This window comes from Candoia aspera, chromosome 15, assembly GCF_035149785.1.
Source record: "Candoia aspera isolate rCanAsp1 chromosome 15, rCanAsp1.hap2, whole genome shotgun sequence".
Lineage (NCBI taxonomy): Eukaryota > Metazoa > Chordata > Lepidosauria > Squamata > Boidae > Candoia > Candoia aspera.
Genome location: NC_086167.1, coordinates 4,738,157 through 4,759,830, shown reverse-complemented (window position 1 = coordinate 4,759,830; position 21,674 = coordinate 4,738,157). Strand labels below are relative to the sequence as shown.

The window sequence follows — 21,674 nt, the reverse complement described above, 5'->3', positions numbered from 1 at the left end:
TCTGAGTTTGGCCTGCACTGTAGAGAATTTTGGAACTGCTTGTCGTCTTAATTTTTGCACAATTTTCTCACATTTTTACATATGAGTTACTTGCTTGTTCTAGGATGGAACTTCGAACATTTCACACCAACCTCCATACTTGGGACCCACAGAGCACCCTCTTCATTATGTTTTCTATAGGTCTTTCTAACCGCTATCTTCTTTTTCTTAAAAAAAACCTCCACTCTTATCCCTCCCTCCCTCCCTCCTCTTTCGCATTTTCCTCTCCCTCCCTCCTTCCCTTTCACCTTCCTTCCATCCATCCATCCATCCATCCTTCCCTTTCCCTTTCATCTCCCTCCTCCCCTTCACTTCCCCTCCCACCCTCCCTCTTTCTCCCTTCCGTTCCCCTCCCTTCCTTCCTTTTCCCTTTCTCATCTTCCTTTCTTCCCTTTCCTTTCCCTTTCCCTCCCTCCCTTCCTTTTCCCTTTCCCTTCCCTTTCCCCTTCATCTCCCTCCCTCCCTTTCCCTTTCATTTCCCTCCCCTTTTCCCTTTCTTATCTCCCTTCCCTTTCATTTCCCTCCCTCCCTCCTTCCTTTTCCCTCCCTCCCTTCCCTTTCCCCTTCATCTCCCTCCCTCCTTCCCTTTCATTTCCCTCTCTCCCTTTTTCCCTTTCTTATCTCCCTTCCCCTCCCTCCTTCCTTTTTTCCCTTTCTCATCTTCCTTCCTTCCTTCCCTCCCCCTCCCTTCCCTTCATGCAAGCACAAATCAGGCATCTGGTAGCACCTTTTCCGACCAACAAATTGTATTGCAAGGCAGAAGTTTTCATGGCCTGCAACTCCCTTCATCCGCTGCACAGCATGGCTGGCCTGAAAGAGGATTTAAACTGAGAAGTGGGAAGATGAAGACAAGGTGGTTGTGCAGATGCAGGCTGCCTGTTCATCAACAGTCCTGATGTGCTAAAAACCTGGGTTTGCTGAGACCTTCTGAGATGGCCTGAAACCTTTTGAGGTACAGTATGTGGGTTCAGCAACCTCTCACGCCATTGTGCTGGAGAAGTTTCTTTTTTCCCAGTTGGTCACTCTGCATCTGAGGAAGTGAGCTCAGTTCAAAAGCTTTTGCCTCTTAATAAAATGTGTGAGTCTGGAAGGTGCTAGCAGACTACTTCTTGCTACCCGAGCCTAACCCGGCTTTCTTCCTAATTGTGTCTTCATTGCAAGCAGCAGCAATGATGAAGTTACCAAACATGGACATCAGCACGCCACTAGGTGACAGCAAAGAGATACAGAAAACAATACCTCTTTGCTGCCATCTAGCAATCATTTGAATTTCTGCAGTCCCAAAATGAACAACAAGAAGGATGCTTGGTGGGTGGGTAGTGCAGATAGCTGGAAAAGCTACAAAAGAGTCAGGAGGACAGAGATCAGGACTCTTTTTATTTATTGTATTTTATTTATTTAAATTTATTAGCCACCCAACTCCACTGGACTCTGGGTGGCGTACAAAACTAGAAAAAAAAACATAAAAATAGCTAAAAGCATCAGTTCAGATGGACAGCCCAGACTAAATTGATTTTCCATGTCATGTTGAGCCACACTTTACTGGAGCTTGCTGAATAAATTGCAATTGGTTGGGTTCACATAGCATACAAAACTGTAAACTCTGGTTTACAACCCGAGGTTCAATTCACAAAACATGTGAAGCCATGATCAAACACTGTGGTATAATGCATTCTGTGAGCGCAGTCAAGTCTAATTGTGGATTTCTTATTTTTAAAAAATACAAATATAGAAAATTCAGTAATTTTGCCATGAAAACTACCTCTGTCCACGTAGTAAAGTCTTTGCTCTTATTTTACTTGCAGGCCCAGTTAGCGTCCTGTTCCTTTTCCCCAGATATCGGAAAACCAGCACAGGGCTATACATATGGCAGAAGTTCGAATTACAAGCAGAAAGGGTGAAAAGGCTTCCTCTGCATAACTATTTTTCCAAGCATGAAACCAAATAGGTACTTTAGAAAATGATTGTTTACATTGGTTGGCTTTGACAGCAAGGATTAAAAATAAAAGTATCTGTCAAGAGGAGACCAGGCAAACCTTAAGAGTGGCAAAACCAGTGAAACGAGTTCATTAATGCCAGCTGGTCAGTGCAAAGCAAACAGCAACAACTATGGGTTATATAATAGGATTGACCTACCCAAAAAGCTGGTGTGAAGTTGCAATGTTTTTGGTGATCACCTGCCATCAATTTGTTGTCAACGCTTAGCAACCACATAGATAGGTTTTCTGCACTGTGATCTGTTCCTAACCTGGTCCTTCAGATCTTCCAACGGTGCACCCATTGCCATTGAGTCCCTCCCCCTTGCTGCTGGTCATCCTCTTCTTCTCTTTCCTTCCACCTTTCCCAGCATTACAGCCTTTTCCAGAGAGCTGGAACTTCACATCATGTGTCCAAAGTAGGATAACTTGAGCCTGGTCATTTGTGCCTCAAGTGACAACTCTGGCTTGATTTGTTCGATGATCTGTCTGTCCAGGTTGGGGATAGATCATCCTGGAGGTCTGTCTACGACTTCTGGTGAGGGTGCAATGGCGAGCTAGATGTCCCTCTCACAGCAGGACAGCATTTACAATGGGTGTTGGCAGCTGGATGCAGGATCCTGGCTGCCAAAATCTCCCGGGAGAAGGGGGATCTTGAGATAGCCCACAAGCTCTCGACACAGCCACTCCTCGTGAGCAGACCACAGGAATCTACTTTTTGCGGTCGCTTAATCCCATATGTTTTCTTTTAAAGAAATCCAAACAATCACTGTTTCCCACGGGAAGGATTCTTCTAATTAATTTAAAATTATAATTCCATCTGGACCCTTAATCTGTTGTTAACCTTCCAAAAAAAAAATACAACGCCCTTTTGCTGTTTAATTTAAAAAGTAATATTTTTCCAAAACTTCAAAATATTTAAAAATTCTTTCTCCAAGGAGAAGGCGACTCACCCAGTAAATACTGTATAACTTGCTGTTCCGAAGGGTCTTAATATTTCAAAGGCAATTAACTGAGTCCATCCACCTTGCTGCTGGTTGTCCAGTACATATAAGATGTTGAGGTTCAGACATGTTAGATTAAAGAAGCACATCTTCTCTCTTTACCTAATATGCCATGATTAAAAAAAGGGTGTTATGGCTGGACACAATGAAGGAACCCAACCCCCCACCCTTCTCTGCTTGGGTCTCAGCTGCTCCCCAAACTTGCTGACTCCCAAAAGTTGCTGACTGGGTTCACAAAGTGTGCCAAGCCCAAAACAGGCCCTTCCCACAACCTCTTGTCATGGAATTTGCCCAGCCTAGACAACTCTCTTTTTTTCACAATAATTTTATTAAAGATTATATTGTACAAGTAAATCTCACACAACCACAGAATAGAAAAATGCATTTAATTTTTTAATTTAAAAAAGTGCAGAAAAAGAAAAAAAAATGAAGTGAAAGAGAAATCTCTATCTCCAGCAACTATAAGCAACATTAACAATTTATCACAATCCCTTAAAATATAACCAAACATCTCTTCATTCCATATCTTACTCCAATTTCTATAAACCCATGTCTAGAACCTCATCTCCCCCTATTAAACAGAAAAAGTCCAGTAAGGGTTATCTACAGAAATAACAACATAAATATTACAAATTATATCTATCACCCGGCATTGCTGGCTGGGGAATGCTGGGAGTTGAAGTTCACACGTCTTAAAGTTGCTGAGGTTGAGAAACACTGGGTTAAACAGTTAAACCTGGGTTTCTCAACCAGGGTTCTGCAGCACCCCCGGGTTCCACGAGAGGTCCCTAGGGGTTCCCTGGGAGATCACGATTTATTTAAAAAATTATTTCAAATTCGGGCAACTTCACACGAAAGAGGTACATTTCATTCTTCCAGTTTAGGAACACTGTTCATGCATATATGCAGGCCTACGCATGAAATGAATATAATCATTGTGTGACTTCTGGCCTATCTTTGAGCTGGAATGCGCAGGAGTTCCCTGAGGCCTGGGAAATATTTCAAGGGTCGCTCCTGGGTCAGAAGGTTGAATTTTAGGAAAAACCTCCTGTCACCATTAAGCAAGCATTTCTTTTAAGGTAGCCATCTGGTGCCCTCTAGTGTCTAATTTTCAAAGTCTGGGTATGGGTTTCTGAACGGAAACCCGGTATTTTCTCATGGGAGAGCAGCTTTCCAATCGACTTCAAAGGCTTAAATCAAGTCCACCTGAGCCCTTAATCCACCTAAAACTTTCTAAAGCCAACAATAACCATCCTTTTGCTGTACATTCCAAAAAGTACAAATCTTACTTAAACTTTTTTTTAAAGGACTGAAGGCGAGTCACCCGGTGACTTCAATAAACCTTGCAAGTCTGAAGGGTCTCAATCTTTATAGATATATTAGATATACAGATATAGGTATATCCCATGCAAAAAGTGAAGGCCTAAGTGATTTAGGAGGCAGCGGCTGTAAGCACGATGGAGTCCCGCGACTCCCAGCCCAGCGCAGAAAACGCAGTTCCTGCAAGTTTGCTAATAAAGGCGGGATAACAATAATAAAATAAAATAAAATAAAATAAAAAACCCAGCTGTGCGGGGTAGGCCTGGGCAGTCTCGCGCTCGCTCTCTAACCCCGGAGAGAGCTCCGCACCCCGATGCGGCCGCCACCCGCTCCCCTCCTTCACGGGGCCGGCAGTTCTCCGCTGCGGCTCGCCGAAAGCCCGCCCGGCCAGCTCCCGTTAGGTGCGGCGGCCTCCCCGCCACCCCCCGACCCTCTCCCCGTGGCCTGCCCGCCGCTTCGCCCCGCGGGCCCGTTGGCGCCGCCTCGGCCGGGCCGGCAGCTCCCCGCAGCGGCGCCGCGGCGGACGGGCAGCCGCCAGCAGCCTCCGGGCCCGGGAGCTGCGGCGGGCGGCAAGAAGGCGCGCCGCCGCCGCCGCCGCGGCCAGCCAAGGCTAGGAGGCCCCTCCGGCGGAGGCGGCGCGGCGGGTCGGGAGCCGCCCGGCGCCCCGCTCCGCCCCCTCGGCGGCCAGTGGGCAGCGGCTGGGCGGGCTTCGGCCGGCGCCGGCCGCCCCGGGCGCGCCGAGGAGAGGCGCCGCCGCCGCCGCCGCTTTGGGAGGGAGGGATGGCTGGGCCCGGCGCCGCGGAGCCCCCGCCGGACCCCTACCGGGACACCTGGCTGCGCTACCTGGGTGAGTGCCGCGGCGGGGGGGCGCGGAAGCCGGCCGGGCCGGGCAATGCCCCGCGGCGCCCGCGCAGGCGGGAGCGGCGGGAGAGCGCGGCAGCCCGCGCGCGGGAGGAGAGCCGCCGCCCGGCGGGGCGGGGGGATCCTGGGAGCCGAGTGGATTCCGGGCAAGGCTGCGGGCTGTAGGGGCCCCTCCGGAGCGGAGGGGGAGGTGCTTTGCGGCCCCTCCGCCCGACGGCCAGCGCGGTGCAAGAGCGGGCGGCGGGGCTGCCGCTTTGCCGGCAGAGCCTCTCGCTGCCCTTCCGCGCGGCGGGCGGAAATCTTGCGTTCACACGGCCTCCGCTGGAAATAAAGCCGCTGCCCTCCGAGCAGGTCTTAAACGTGCTTCGTTTTAACCTTGATTGGCTTTTGGGGGGAGTTTGGGGTTCCCCGTATTGTGGGAACCCAGAATTCAGTCGCCGGGTTGCTCCTAGGCCGCTGGCGGGGATGTGGGAGTGCGGTCGCTGGGCTGCTTTTAAAGAAAATCTCAGCGGCAGAAGCTCCATCCCGACAAGCAAGAGGCACAACGTGGGGCCTGAGACGTGTACCCCGATGGCCCCGCGCAGCAGCTGGGGGCACGAATTGAGAAAGCCGGAAGGCAGGAGAATTGGCGTCCTGGAGTGAAACAGGGAAGGGTGGCTCAAGGTGACTTTCTGGATGCTGGGAAGGGCCCTGCTGGGGCAGGAGGAGGGAAAGGGCACAGTGGCCTGCAGAGATGCCACATTTGTGGAAATGGCCGCGGCATGAAATTTAATCTGGGGCGGACAGCTGCTCCTTCTATAAAACCACAAAGGGGTGGGGGAAGCTGATTGCCCAGTTGGGACAGAGCAAATTAAATTGGACATGGAGAGTGGACCAGGCCTGCCTACCTGTACTATATCTGTCTATTAGAACTGACAGTTTTTTATGTTATGGTTTAACTGACACTATTTTTTAAACTGCCCTGAATCTGTGGAAGTAGGCCAGTACATGGACTTTTGTGTAAACAAATTCAGGTAAAACAGTAGCCAGAGTTCAGTATCAGCTGTTACTATATGGTAATACCTGTTTGATTAATACAGTAAGAGAGCCAGTTTGGTGTCGTGGTGAAGGCACCGGGCTAGAAACTGGGCGACCATGAATTCTAGTCCCACCTAGGGCACGAAGCCAGCTGGGTGACCTTGGGCCAGTCACTCTCTCTCAGCCCCAAGAAGCAGGCAATGGCAAACTACTTCTGAAAAACCTTGCCAAGGAAACTGCAGGGACTAGTTCAGACAGTCTCTGAGGATTGGACACGATTGAACAGGTTAAAAAAATACAGTAAGCTTTATTTCATGAAAGAAATCTATCTGTGTGCTTGCTCAGAGTTGACATTGACTTTATGACACATAATTAATCAGTAAGCATTATTGTGTATACAGTAGAACATCTACCCATACAGCTTGCAGGTTCTCCATCTTGGGAGATTTTAAGAAGAGGCTGTATTATATGTCCACCTCTCAAGGATAATTTAAATGGTTTCCTGCATATTGGAGAGAGTTGGACTAGATCAGCATTTCTCAAACTTGTCAACTTTAAGGTGGGTGGACTTCAACTCCCAGAATTCTGCAGCCAGCCGTGCTGGCTGGGGAATTCTGGGAGTTGAAGTCCATCCACCTTAGAGTTGACAAGTTTGAGAAACACTGGACTAGATCGTGCTTACAATCCCTTCCAACTTCACAATTCTATGATTCTATGAAATTAATGCAATCTTTTTTTTTAAATCCTGTGAGGTAGATGAGGCTCAGAAGCACTCATGGGTGGCTCGGGCTAGAATGATAAAGCACCAGGATTAACAGCTTTCAGTCATCATTGTCCCCAGGAACCAGTGGGATGTTAGGAAACCTGAGCATGTGTTATGCGTAGATTTATAAAATGGATGCCTTAGGGAACGTGGCTAATCACAAAACATCCATGGTACCAGAAGGAAAACAAAACTCTGCAATCAGCCCACCGTTTAATTAAACTAAGAATGCCTCTGGGGTCTGTGTGCTTCACAGGGACCAGAGACATTCTTGATTAAATTAAAAAAAATCGACATTGGCTTGGTCGACCCAAGGGGCCTGTAGGCAGGCCTGTTGCCACCTCTGTTGGGGCACCAGGTGCTCAATCCTCATTTGCTTAATCACAGTCTGTTCAATAAGCCACAATTAGCAGGGCCCACGTTGCACTTTGAACCAGGAAGCTTTACAGCTCACACTAAGCCAAAAGCAAACTTTGGTATGGCGTAGCCAGTAGGATGAACCAGGTTGTGATCACTCGGCCCGGCCTACCTTGCAAGGCTGGGAAGTGGATTAAAATACGGAAGAGAATAAAGGCCTGCCAGGCTGAGTGGGCTTTGCTGTTTGTTGCAGGCTACGCTAATGAGGTGGGGGAATCCTTCAGGGCTCTGGTGCCCGTCTCAGTGGTCTGGGCCAGTTACGGGGTGGCAACCGCCTATGTGACCGCAGACGCAGTCGACAAGGGTAAAAAAGCAGCTGCAGCTGTAAGTATGACGACTGGAGGGTCACATCCTAGCTTTCTAGTGCCGGAAAATAATGTAGATCAGTGTTTTTCAACCTTGGCAACTTTCAGATGTGTGGACTTCAACTCCCAGAATTCCCCAGCCGGCAAAGCTGTCCACACATCTGAAAGTTGCCAAGGTTGAAAAACACTGATGTAGAGGAACCTTTTGGTTCATGGATGCCTCCATTTCGTTTTCTCAGCAGTAGTGATTTGACAGGACCTCGTTTTTTTTTTCCACTTGCCAATCTACACTTCTGGGATTTCCTGGTGGTGTCTTGTCAAAGTATTAATCAGGTCTGACCCTGCTTAGCTTTTTGAGAGCAGCCAGGTCAGCTGTTGAAGGAGAACGAAAGTGAGCTTTGGTGGGTCCTGGCCGAAGGGCTGGAAATGTCATCATTGTGGTCTGGTAAAATCGGTCTCATTAAAATTGCCACCACTTTTGCCACGGTTTCAACACCGTGTCTTCTGGGGGCTCTGTCTTCATGATTCCAGGTAAATTGGCTCTTTTTGAAAAGCAAAGACAGATGATGGAGCACTTTGGCATCAGTCTGCTCCCTCCTATTATGATTGATTATTGGACGCTGCAAAGCATAGACTGCTTGGAGCTAGAGGTATTATATAAAAATAAAAGTAGTGGGGTGGCTGAGCTTCATCTGGGAGCCTGCTTGTTTGCTTAAACAAAAGAGGAAGGGGAGATGGGTGGCAGAGATAAATGCTTTGCAGTTTCTCTTCTCAGAAATGGGCTTTGTGCCTGCTCATGTTCCCTGGTGGCGGCCAGTTTGTGAGAACTGCTGCAGCACCTCGAAATTACCAGGGCCCCCCTCCACCCAAAATGTGCCCTCATTTTTTTTACATGGATCCAGAGTATTTATCAAGAACAAAAATTTCAAATTACCATGAATGGTCTTCCTTCGGAGCAATGCATTCAATAAAGGGATGTGATCTCTCGCCCTTATATTTATTAGCATTTGAACCACCGGCAATCCAAATACATCAAGTAAACAGACTCTCAGGAGTTAAATTTGCAGCCCAAGAACATAGATTGACATTATTTGCTGATTTGCAATATTAACGATCGTTCAACCTGGAGTCTCTTTAGCAATGTCAGTGGAAAATATTCAACAATCTGCATTGAGGTCAGGCTACTGAATTAATAGAGGAAACCCCAAAGGTTTGCCTGTCTTTGCATCAAAAGGAACAACAACGGATTGTAGTAGTGCATTTCACTTATAAAGGCTGGGTTTGTACAACACGCTAAACTCTCAGCCCAGAGAATGAGCATATTACCCCATTTCCGGGCTCAGCTGATACCCTGTGCCGAAACCACTGTCCCATCTTAAGGCCTAATTTGACACTTTAGTTCACCCCACCTAACTAGGGCTGAGTTTCAGATTGGGACCCAGAAACTACCCAGCTTCTGTTTAAGCCTGGCTTAAAGGAGATTGTGTGACTCCAAAGCCAAACCACAACAAAGCCTGATGGCTTGGTGTGATGGGTAGCTGTTTGTGTAATACAGACAAACAATACCACATAGCTCTGATAAATTCAATTTCCTTCCCTTCCGGTGTCAAATGAAGAACACGTTCAAAACTTGACAGTCTCAACAGGATGATGGTTAAGTGTCTGATGATCTCAGGTTCTCATGCTTGGAGTTTGTTCTGTCTGTGATCACCAGGCAAAGCCTCTGGAGGAAGGAAGAACCACACGTACCGCCGTGGCGGTGGTGGACACGTTCATCTGGCAAGGCTTGGCCTCCGTGGTTATCCCTGGATTCACTATCAACCGCATCTGTGCAGGGTCCCTCTACCTCATGGGCAGCTTGACCCGCTGGCCCCTTCCTGTTAGGAAGTGGACAACAGCAGCTGTTGGGCTCATGGCCATTCCTTTCATCATCAAACCTATCGACAGGTATGGGCTGGGCCAGCCTCTTGGGAGTGGCAGCAGGTTAAAGAGGTTAGAGCTGTGTTGGCAAAATAACACATGAGCCGCTTTGCAGAGTGTCAATCAGCACAAGGGGGCTGCAATTTAAATCCACTTTTCTCAACCAAAATGCATTCCAGCACGTGGGTCTGAACTGAACTCACAGGGTTCCCTAACCAGCATGGCCATTGTAGAAAATTTTGGAAGCCTGAAGACCTCTGGAAGTTGAGAAAAATGGATTTTAAAAGTAAATGAGCTCTCTAAGACACAATTGCATTTGTTGATGGATTGATCACAGAGAAAGAACAGTTGAGGATAACGTCACAAAAAATTTGCAATACTTTGCTGTTGTATTGCAGAGATCATATTGGACGTGAATTTCTTGGGTTCTTCTGGTGTCTTTTGGAAAACAGGTGTGGTTTGCACATTGCATTATTTGACAAATTTACACAATTTATCAAATAAAGCACGGTTGACCAAGTTTGCACAAAATCCTAAGCTGTAACTCCTGGTTTACCAACAGCAGTGGCCAAGTTCATACAGTATGCTAAGTGAGAATCAAACAAACTGCAATATGGTTTGTCATCTCTGAGCCCAACCACTACTCTCCAATTGTAATTAACCGTCTTGGTCTAGAACAGGGTCTCTGCATGGCTCTTTGTTCTAGAACAGAGTTACGTGGCATGATGTGCTTGGAACAAATCTGGGAAAGAACTCCCCAGATACCCAGGAGAGATGAGTTATATTCTCAGCATTTCTGGAGAACCCCGAGATATGGAAGAGATGGTTGGGTAGACAAATCCCAAGTTGGGTTTGATTGCTGGTGATTTACACTAATCGCTTACAATTGCCAGTAAAGAGAACAAATCTCTCTTATTAGAAGATACTTGGAGAGTGAGACAAGCTGGCTGAGGCAGCACTCTTGGACAGCCTGGCGCTCTCCAGCTGTGTTAGACTACATTTACCATCATCCCTCTTAAGCCTGTTGGCTGAGCATGGTGGCAGGCACTGGGTGGGCCAAGGGATGGAAAAGGACGTTTGGGCTTTATAAATGCCCTGTCTTTTCATCACAGCTGAACACCAGTTTTTGCAGCACGATTGTGTTCCCCTCATTTAAGATGCATGTCTGCTTTCCCTTAAATAGCATTCATGAATTAATAAAGGCCAGGCCAGGAACAATGATGACAGTCAGAGACCAAGCAGCATTATGTTCTCTTCCATTAATCCAGAATGTCATGACCACCTTCTTTCTCCTGCTCTGCCTTTCAGTCTCCTCCAGATTGGGGGAACGATAGCCAACGCCAGCCTCTTTCACTAATAATAGCCACGACCTCCCATCTTGACTTCTTTCTTGGCCTGGCTGCACTGATGCTCAAGTTCATGAGATTGTGATATACAGGCTAGACGAGTGTTTCTCAACCGTGGCCACTTTAAGCTGTGTGGACTTCAACTCCCAGAATTCCCCAGCCAGCATGGGGATTCTGAATTCTGGGAGTTGAAGTCCACACAGCTTAAAGTGGCCAAGGTTGAGAAACACTGGACTAGAGGGGGGAAAAAAAAACCTTGCTGATGCGTTTTTTCTTCCAACACTGTTGTGCCACTTTTCATTGCAAGTTCTCTCCCAGAACACTTTACACACCTGTGTTCTACCTCAAAACATTTTGCACACCTGTTTTCGGGACGTGGTCCCTAAGTCTTTTCAGCTTTAAAAGTTAACATCAGTTTGAGTTAAAGTGGGCCTTAAACTAGTCCTGAATGCATTTTGTGTGAACATGGTGCTCTAAAATAAAATCGGTTAAAATAGCATAACCTGGCCTGCTAGAACTACAGAACAGCAGCAGTAAACCTTTCCAACCTGTTCATGCAGAGTGAAATAAAAATGTGTTTTACCTGGGATGCAACAGAGTCTAAGAAATCAGACACGGCCTTCTCTTTGGAGTAAATTTTACTGCTTTAGGATTCGCTTAGGAGAGACCCCTGTGCCCTGTAGGCCAAATTGTGTTTCCGGACCCTGGAATTTGTAGTATGGTATGGATATTTTTTTTAAAAAGGCAACTTTTGCCTTCCTGGAAATATGAATACTTTTTAAGAGAAACTTTGTTTTTCAATCCCCGGCTATTATACAGGTCAGTGGATTTCTTACTGGATTCCAGCCTTCGCAAACTTTACAAGAATGAAGAGAAGCCACCTTCATTTTGAGATGGCTGGCCTGGTATTTATATCTGACTGATTATCTGCACTACCTCTCCCTCCAGAGTCTATGATCCAGATTTGGAATTGGTTAAACATGGGTCTGGGGAAAAGACCCTCACCCATCTTGTTGGGTGTTGGGGTGAGAATCAAGCAAGGGATAAGATATTCCTTCAAGGTACGTTCAGGTACTGGGGAGCAAACAGAGCTGGACATTTATTTAAGCTTGATCTTCAGATCTTGGTTTTTTAAAAAAAATGGGTCTTATTTAGTAAAAATAAAGAAGGAACTGTTCCTAGAACAAGCTTGAATTTTAGGGCAGCTGTTCCCACATGGTTATGATTTTGTTAAAGTTTTTACTTTAAGCGTAAGCCACCCAAAAGTATCTGGAGGTGGGTGGCCTCTAAACTGTATTAAATAAATAAATAGTAGCAAGGACTAGCAAACCAAAGCCGCACGCTCTTTCCCCCTGCACTGTGAAGCCTGCTGATGAATTGTAGTAAATAATTAGCTAGTGACTAATTGTACTGAAATTTGCAACAAATGGAGTTGGTTCAGACTGTTGTTCCACTGAATTCTCACCAACCTGTTCTGCCTGACAGCTCATTGGGGTTCCTTCTCTTTTACCTACCTTAAAAATAAAGGGAAAACACGATGTCTACTGTTTGTTCCATTATATTGTAGCACCACAGTTCAGAATTACAGCGTTAGAGTGTTATGTACGAGAGTTCCTCCGGAAAGCAATGTTCTTGGAAGGAGGCTTTAGCAATAATTAGAAGATGTCTTCAAAAAAATTGAGTGTTTCATGTAATGCCGGTGCCATGCAAGACCAGGGACCTGCTACCTTGCAAATGTTGCTCAGCTAGCCCAATGGATGGTGGGCAAGGATGGGAGGCCATCAGGGATGCGCAAAGCCTGCCTTCTCAGGACAGATCATGCTGGAAGGCTCCAGACCATCCCATTTCTACTCTGCTCCATGACAGTCCAGCCATGCTGAGGATGGTGTGGTGGTTTTCTGGAAGTCAATTCTCCAGGCCGCAACTTTGCAAGATCAGCTTCCCAGGAAGCAGCTGGACCATCTTCAGAACAGCAAGATGGGCAGGGCCAGGAAGAGAAACAGAACCAGGTTGGCAAGATCCTACTTCTGCTGCAGCTTACCGAGCTTGTACGAAGAAGGCAGCCGGTTCCGTGTCTCGTGGCCACGTTGATCCAGATCAAGTACTGTGAGGTCATTTGCAATGCGCAGGCGCTCCTTTTCCTACTGGAACAGTTCAAATTATTGATGGATCTTTTGATGGCATTTAGATAGGTAATGAATGATTTTATAAATATCAGAATACATTTTTCTCTCGCAGTTGGCCCGTCGAGTTTAACATCAAGGGTATCCCATAGTGCACCCCTTGTGAAAATGGTTCCTATCTGGATCCCCACTTGCTTGTTGACCATAGCACCATTGTTTAGATAGGGTGCTGTGCCCTAAGCCAGGTTTAGCAACCATATTGGCTGGGTTGAGCATCACCTCACCTCAAAGCCAAAACTAAACCATCCATGTTTGACTTAAGCTGCAGTGTCTTGCCAGCTATTTCGCAGCCTCTGGAACCAAGCTGATGAAAAATTGGGAGCATGAATTCCCTACCCCTTAGAGTTGGGAAAGCCTATGCAATACGATACAGGTAGTCCCCGCTTAACCACCCTTCGTTGGGCGATGGTTCAGACTTACAACGGTGTTGAAAACGATGACTTAGGACCGGTTCTCACACGACCATCACAGCATTCCTGCGGTCACGTGATCACAATTTGGGTGCTTGGCAACCGGTTCACGTTTATGACCATCGCAGTGTCCCATGGTCATGTGATCGCCATTTTTGACCTTCTCAGCCAGCTTCTGGCAAGCAGAATGGGGAACCATGTGGTTCACTTAACCACAGGGTTCACTTAACACCCAAGGTGATTTGCTTAACGACTACCACAAAAAAGGTTGTAAAATCAGGTTGGATTTGCTTAATGACCACTTTGCTTAGCAACTGACATTCCGGTCCCAATTGTGGTCGTTAAGTGAGAACTACCTGTAGAGAAAAAGAAAGACCAAACTGACACCCCCCCAAAGTTAAAAGCTCCTGAATGTCTTTTCTATCCACTTTACAAGAGCCCCAGGTAAAGGTAAAGGTAAAGGTTTCCCTTGACATTAAGTCCAGTCGTGTCCGACTCTAGGGGGCGGTGCTCATCTCCGTTTCAAAGCCGAAGAGCCGGCGTTTGTCCGTAGACACTTCCGTGGTCACGTGGCCGGCATGACTACACAGAACGCCGTTACCTGCTCGCCGAAGCGGTACCTATTAATCTTCTCACATTTGCATGTTTTCGAACTGCTAGGTTGGCAGGAGCTGGGACTAGCAACGGGAGCTCACCTCGTCATGCGGATTCGAACCGCTGACCTTCCAATCGACAAGCTCAGCAGCTCAGCGGTTTAACCCGCAGCGCCACCGCATCCCTACAAGAGCCCCAGCCACCCCAAAAATGTTAAGTGGGATGTGTGAACCAGGCTAGTGCAAAGCAACAGCCCTCACTGGAAGACCCAAGCAGAGGAAAACCTGGTTCGCACATTGCTATATATTGATGATGGATTAAATGAACCACAATAGGCTGGATTCATCCATGATGTTCAGCAGAACAAGGGTTATCTCAGCTAGATTGTGGTTGAACCTGTTGCACGGGCCCAGCCAAAGGGATGCAAGAGCCATAAAGCTACAGGGAATTTAATGTTAGCCAGTAATGACAAGTGTGTGACTTTGGTAGCACTTTTTAATTCTCACATCAGTGATTTGGCTAGTCCTTCTCGGGGGTGTCGCTGTTGAGCTTGCAGTAGTCCATGCTGGATTCCTTCTCAGTCTCTTCGGTCTCTGGGCAGGCCCCCACCACCGTCTGCAGCTCTCTGTGGAAAGGCTGCTCCTTCCGGTTCCTCAGGCACCAGTGTCTTCTGCCCACTCCGGAGTAGCGCAGCACAGCCACGGCCAGAGCTATGAGGACCCCGACGAAGAGAGCAGCCAAGATGCAGCTGCAGACAAAGGCCACGCTCACCAACAACATCCTCTTCATGGTGTGGCACCTCCCTGGAGAAGAGAAGAATGGAGAAGTTCATTTCCACTTAACAGACTCTAGGTGATCCCTCTCCAGCAATGACATCTCCTGGGGTGTGGACTTCAATTCCCAGAATCCTTACCAGTGGCCATGCTGGCTGAGGGATTCTGGGAGTCTGAAGTCCACACATCTGGAGGATAGCCAAGTTGAGAAAGGCTGTGCCCGATCAAGTACCCTTTGAAAACCCTTGGAGGTGATGGTTACATAGTACCATCACCTTCAGCTTTCCACACGCAGCGGGCCACAACTTCTTTTCCCCCACAGCCATGCCTTTTGTGTGCATATGTACCTGCACTTCAACCAGGGTGCTGCTTTATTTATTACTTATTGAACTTACATGGCCACCCAGTTTTCAAAAGTGATTCTGGGTGGTTGACAATTGCTTAGAAGCCTAGCCCACCTCACAGGGTGGTTGTTGTGGGGAAAATGGGAGGAGGAAGGAGTATTAGGTATGTTCTCCACCTTGAGTTATTTATAAAAATAATAAAGGCTGGATTTTTAAAAAGTCTCTTAAAAAAAACTAACAAGCACCCAGAACAGAAAAATAGAGTAACTGAGGTCAATTATTGCCTTCACAATCTTTCATTTCTGGATGGGTTCATTCCACTCTCTGGCCTGATGCCCAGGGGAAGAACTGTCAAATTGCAGCAGGAATGTTCTATCTTAATATAGCTTATCGGATTGAGCAATTAATTAGAGAACAAAGAACTAAGGAAAACAACAGGGCAGATGGGGTGCCCCCACTATCTGCTGGTCCCAAGAGACAAGTGGATTTTTTAACTTTCTGTTTTAAAGTACTACACCAAATGTGCAGGAACGATGATTTGGACCCCTGCTTGTTTGCACATGGCAAGTTGGACTAGAAGGCAACAAGCAAGACACCAGCCAGGGCCTGTCCCATCACCTCCTTCTGTAACCCAAGAAGCAAGTTCTGATGCTCACCTTCTATTGACTGATTAGGTGCCATCAAGTCAGTGTCAGCTCTTAGGGATCACGTAGATAGATTTTCCCCTATGATCACATTCTATATCTAGCAGATACTGAGCAGGATTGTCATGTTCTCAGTGATTAGCAAAGGCTTTGGAAAATTATTAGTCACTGTGGTTCCTAAGTGAAGAAAGTCCCATATAGGTTCTACACAAGCCTTAAGGCAACTTACGGTAAAAACAAGATTTATTTGGGTGTGAGCTTCCACAGACCAGAATCTAGCTATGAATGTAAAAATAGACTGTACGGCATGAGCAAGCCAGATAAACATACTCTGAACTGGAAGCTGCACTTGTTTGACTGTACCATCTCCATGTCTTTCTACAATTTCAGGTCTCTCTCCTAAATACTAGTTTGCTTTGATTTGAACATTCAGAATTATTTGAAAAAATGGGTCCAAATCAGACAATCGCATTCATTCTGATTGAACATCTCAGTCAAACCTAAAGAGGGGATCATTAACCTCCATACGCTGAAAGGGGTCTCCACGGATTCAGAGGCAGATCCAAGCAATGGGTCATCTTGCTATGTCAGAATAATCTGACCCTCCAGTGGTCTCCATGCTCTCATGGAGGCCTCCTATTCAGTCCTTTGTCCTCCATCCTGCCTCATAAACAACTATAAGTAAGAAACCATGGATAAACCAACCTTCCAACCATGGAACATTTTTATGCACTCTCAGAGGACCAAGGCGTTCTCTGTGTGATATCCCTTCGCCTAGGAACACTGATTGGGACAAAACACATGATTAGTGGCGGGAAGGGGAAGCTCTGGAAATCACAGCAGCAAATACATTTCTCCAAATTACTGTAGGAACTAAAGCTGCATTTGAGCTCCAAGTGTGAGCAATTTGGTCTTTCAGAAAGCTCTGGAGCCACCTTTGTGCTGAGCCATGGAGCCAGCTGTGTGGCTTAACCATCTTTGGCTAATGTAATGCTATGTAGGAATGACCTTGGGAGACAGGGCGAAGAGATGCTGCCAAGGGAACAGTCAGATAAGAGATGGCATAGCCCACAGCTGCATAATGGGTAGAGCAAGAGGCTCAGGAGGGACCATCCCTAAGTTACTGGGCAGCAAACAAGATGGCGGGAGAATTGTACTTTCCGACTTGTAAGATGTCAGCCTTACCAGGTAGACCAGACAGGAAACACAGCCAGATAAGCTAATGCTACTTTATTGTAAGGCTACGTTAACAGAATCTTGCAAGTCTGAAAGTACAATTCACCTGCCATCACCTTTACAGCCTGAAAACTAAGGAGGGTCCCTTCTGAGCCTCTTGCTCCTCCCACTATTCAGTTGTGCGCTATGCTCCCTCTTATCTGACCATTTCCTTGGCAGCATCTCTTCGCCCGGTCTCCCAAGGTCATTTCCACATACCATTACAGCTACCCAGGCCATGATTAGCCAGATGCAAATATCATGCCAAGCCATAAACCAGGATTTACAAACCACAGGTGTGAGGTTCACACCACACACAAAGTTCAGAACATGGAAACCACTTTATAATTTTGCATGTTGGGTGAAACTTGTCTCTGGCTTAAAGATGATAAAATATAGAAGACTGGCCAACGGGTACCTTTAAGATTTCCATGAGGAGGGGATTCCTGGTGGCAGAAGCTGTCACAACAGTTGCAGATCGAAGACTTGGATAGTTCATCTAGATTCTTCCACCTTTTAAAAACCATCAAAGCAACTGTTCTACTACTTCTAGGCTGTTGTCAAGAAACTGCACAGACAGAACATCCTCAGAAACAGCTTAACCCCTGAAGCACATACCATCCCCACCCTTGCGGCCTTCCAGAAGTTGGTGGAAACGTGGCTTTTTCGGAGGTCCTTGGAAACTCATGTGCCATGCCACTACTTCTTAATCTGACAATTTTGAGTTTTGCAAGTTAATCTTAATTTTGGATTTGTATCTTGCTTTTAACCCGATTTCTGTAAACTGCCTAGAATCCAGATGGCTTCAGACAGTTAGAGAAATTTGACAAGCAAAACAAGCAAATGTAGCCTCTGAAAGTCAAGCTCAACTTGAAGAGAATTGAACATCTCTTTTCTGCTGTATCCCTGCAACCTTCGCTTGATTTCACCCCCAGCCCATGCATCTTAATCATCCTTAGCCGCATCCCTGTTAAAGCAGCGTTTTCCGCCCATTCCAGTGTGGCCCATGGGCAGACATGACAGGGTCCTTCAGTGAAGTCAGGCACAAGGCTGTGCAGTGCTACCCCGGGCAGTGAAGTGTCAACGGCTAGACTGAGGAAGCAGTTTGCGAAAAGGGCAACTTTAGACGAGAGGGGAAGGAGTAGCACCCGACTGTCCCACTGCTCCTCTCAGGTGTCTTTGCACCATGCAAAGGTGCAGGTGAGAAAAGGGAGTTAGCCATCCCCAAACCCTCAGCCATGTAGCCCTTAGGTGGGGCAGGAGACCCGTGTTTACTGATCAGCCATGGAGCTCCCTGGGTGACTACGCCACTCACTTTTAGCACAGGATTGTGGCAGGAATACAGGTAGTTCTCGCTTAACGGCCATTTGTTTAGCCACGGTTTGGCCTTACGATGGCACTAAAACCGTGACTTGAGACCAGTCCTCACACTTATGACTGCCACAGCATCCCGCAGTCACGTGATCACCATTTTTTACTTTCCAGCTGGCTTCCGGCAAGCAAAATCAATGGGGAACCGTGTGATTCATTTATATTTATTATTCAAATTTAATTACCACCCATCTCCCCCAAAAGAGGATTTGCTTAATGACACTACAAAAATGGTCATAAAATCAGGTCAGATTCATTTACTGACTGCATCACTTAGTGACCAAAATCCCAGTCCCAATTGTGGTCGTTAAGCGAGGACGACCTGTAAAACGAAGAGACGCTTACAAAAAGTTAGTGGCAAACTACTTCCACACTGTTGCTAAGAAAACTTCATCGATGGGGCCATTGAGTTAGCAGGAGCTGAGTTTGGCCCATGAGAGTCTCTCTGCAAGACACATGGCTGGTTCCAGAATGGAGGGGCAAGAGGTGCTCAGGGCTTGGAGCTCACCCAGAGGAGATGCTGTCAAAGATGCACATTTTCTTGCCAGGGCTCGTGGGAAGCTTCTGACTCCGTGCTGTGAGAAGGCAATGAATATAGATCTGGAAGAGAACAGAATCATCCTGTGGGATAAAGAGATGCCACCATGGCTGGTGCCCAGGCCCAAATCCTTCCTACAGCCGAGGCAGCACTCGGGTATTTTCATCCCTGCCTCCTAACCTTAGGGCAGGGTTTCTTGACCTTAGCAACTTTATGAGGTGTGGACTTCAAACCTCTTAAAATTCCCCCAATTCCCATGCTGGCTGGGGAATTCAAGTCCACACATCTTAAAGCACACTGGCTGGGGAATTCTGGGAGTTGGAGTCCACACCTCTTAAAGTTGCTAAGGTCGAGAAACACAGCTTTAGGGTATTCCAGGGCCAAAATACAAGTTTTTCCCTCGGCAGAATTCCATGTATTCTCATCCTCAGCCGTATGAATGGGAGACAGACTTGCTCGAGTGCCTCTGAAAAAGGTGGAATCAACACATGTGCTTTTATGCTCTCCTGGCATCTGTGCAACTTCGCTTGCATCTCTGCTACCAGGCTGGCCAGGAAGGGAACCCTATGTTTAGGTCTGTTCCTCATTATAAATTTAATGAACAAATAAATAATCAGGTTTTAATCTGAACATTTCCAGCACCACCACTTGCTCCAAAACAACAGCCACTGGCAAAAACCACTTTGTGTTTGGGTAGGAAATTTCACATTAAGGATTTGCGAGATCAGCCTCAAAAAGCGTGGCCTGCGCTTGAAAAAACCTTTTTGCAAGTCATTCCTCTGCCTGGGTTTGGGGAGTGCAATACCAACCTGATGTTTTTGCAGTTACTATTGCAGCATCCTCCTATTTCTGGAGCGTCTGATCATTGAGCAGATGGTTAACACCCTACCCTCGTTCTTCCCTTTACCCAGTTGCTCATTGCAGAGAAAAATCCAACTGGCTGCTGTTTGAGGAGAACAGCAGACCACCACTGGGTGCAACTTGGCAATGGGAGGGAAGGGGCTGTTTCTGGAGCTAGGAGTCCCTCCCCGGAGCCCCCCTACAAATCCCAAGAATGCACTGCAGGACAAACTTGAGTCTCCTCTGGAGCAGGAGCGAAGGGTCTGCTTTCTTGCTCCATAGTCAAATGGAGGCACAGAGGCTTTTGGGATCAAGTACTGCTCTCGTGGGTGAAATGGGCAAAAGATTCTCAGGCTAGGGAATTCTGCTGCCAACGCGCACCCAGCAGAATATGGTGGCGGAAGTCGTACAGCTTGATGTAGCCAACCCAGGCTGTTGCAAAGGGCTGTGCTCAGGAAGAATTCCTGTTCCTCTGGACACTCCATTTTGTGCAACTTTCCCAAGTTCCATCCAAGAATAGACCAACGCCTACCTCCTCTGTGTCATCCACTATCACAAAGGCAGGCAACTTGAAGACGATTGCAGAGTCTGTTTTACGAAACCACGTTGCTTCCGGGTCCCCAGCATGCAGGCACCTGCCAAGTCCAAGGAACGAAGTACCAAAACAATTTATAGCAAGGGCAGGGAATCAGTGCTCTCCCAATGGCCCCCTGCTCCAACTTCCCACCCCACCATGGCCAATAGCAGGGGATGAGGGGAGCTGGAAGAGAGCCTCCCTAGAAGACATCAGGCCGGGGAAGGCGGGCTCAGGGGGAAGCCAGAGAGACTGCTGACCTCAGCTTTTCATCAGTACCGGGCAGAAAAATTCTCCTTGCTCTCATTCAATTTCACAAAAGAGAACGCTTTCAAAAAGGCGAGAAATTCTCCTGGGTGGCCTGTGGAATTTCTGCACTTATTTATTGACAAAGTGACAGAGTTTGAACGTCATTTTTTCATGTTGTAGTCTTGCCTGCAGCCTCCCTGGCTGCCTACCCTTCCATTCAATTTCAATTTCCATTCAAACCCCTGGGGTTTTCAGATGATTTGGGCAGGCAGGCAGGGAGGCTGCGAGTGATGGAAAGATCCCAGGAAATCCTCTCTCCGCTGGCCTGTAGCCTCCCTGGCTTTCCCCTCTTCCAGTCATTCCCAAAGAAGGACCGGCAGGTAAAACTCCTACCAGAGTTTTTTCCAGCCTCAAAAGTAGGAGATTGCCAAGGGACCGAAAGAGGCAAAATGCAAAACAGCGCAACAACAGCCCCATTCCCATTACCTCCAGCAATTAAATCAGCTCAAGAACACCACCAAGAGAAATTGGTAACAAATTCTCAAGTGTCCTGAGGACAAAATTGAAAAACAGATGCCTCTTTTGAAGAAGAAAACACCTGAAAATCTGCAGGGGGCAGGGGGGTTAGCACTAGATAGTGTTTCTCAACCTCAGGAGCTTTAAGAGGTGTGGACTTCAACTCCCAGAATTCCCCAGCCAGCTATGCTTTCTGGGAGTTGAAGTCCACACCTCTTAAAGCTCCTGAGGTTGACAAACACTGCATTAGTTCATTATGTGATTTCTCTCATATACTTTTCCCAGCAGCCAATTTCTATCTTAGAAAGAGGGGAGCTTCAGGCCACTTCACCAAGAACTGCCTTGTTGGAGAATATTTAGACGGAAAGATCTCCACCAGCCCAGCCCCATAATTCACAGTACAGCCCTCACCCATGGTTGTTCACAATAATGTAGATCTTCCTGGTATGGCTGTG

General features: G+C 47.1%; 1 protein-coding gene across 4 annotated transcripts in view; it reads left to right on the top strand.

Moving 5' to 3' along the window:
• Window positions 1-5,072: 5,072 nt before the first annotated feature.
• The window catches only part of MTFP1 (mitochondrial fission process 1), a 246,205-nt gene continuing 229,603 nt past the window's right edge, over window positions 5,073-21,674 (top strand). The window contains exons 1-4 of one of the 4 annotated variants that reach the window (XM_063315275.1): window positions 5,073-5,186; window positions 7,591-7,721; window positions 9,417-9,649; window positions 11,917-12,505. In XM_063315275.1, the coding sequence (XP_063171345.1) occupies window positions 5,120-5,186; window positions 7,591-7,721; window positions 9,417-9,649; window positions 11,917-12,103 (618 nt within the window). In that variant the 5' untranslated portion in view covers window positions 5,073-5,119 and the 3' untranslated portion in view covers window positions 12,104-12,505. Of the gene's footprint in view, window positions 5,187-7,590; window positions 7,722-9,416; window positions 9,686-10,328; window positions 10,546-11,787; window positions 12,506-21,674 lie in introns of those variants that run through there. The other 3 variants (XM_063315277.1, XM_063315276.1, XM_063315278.1) reach the window with 3 other exon arrangements.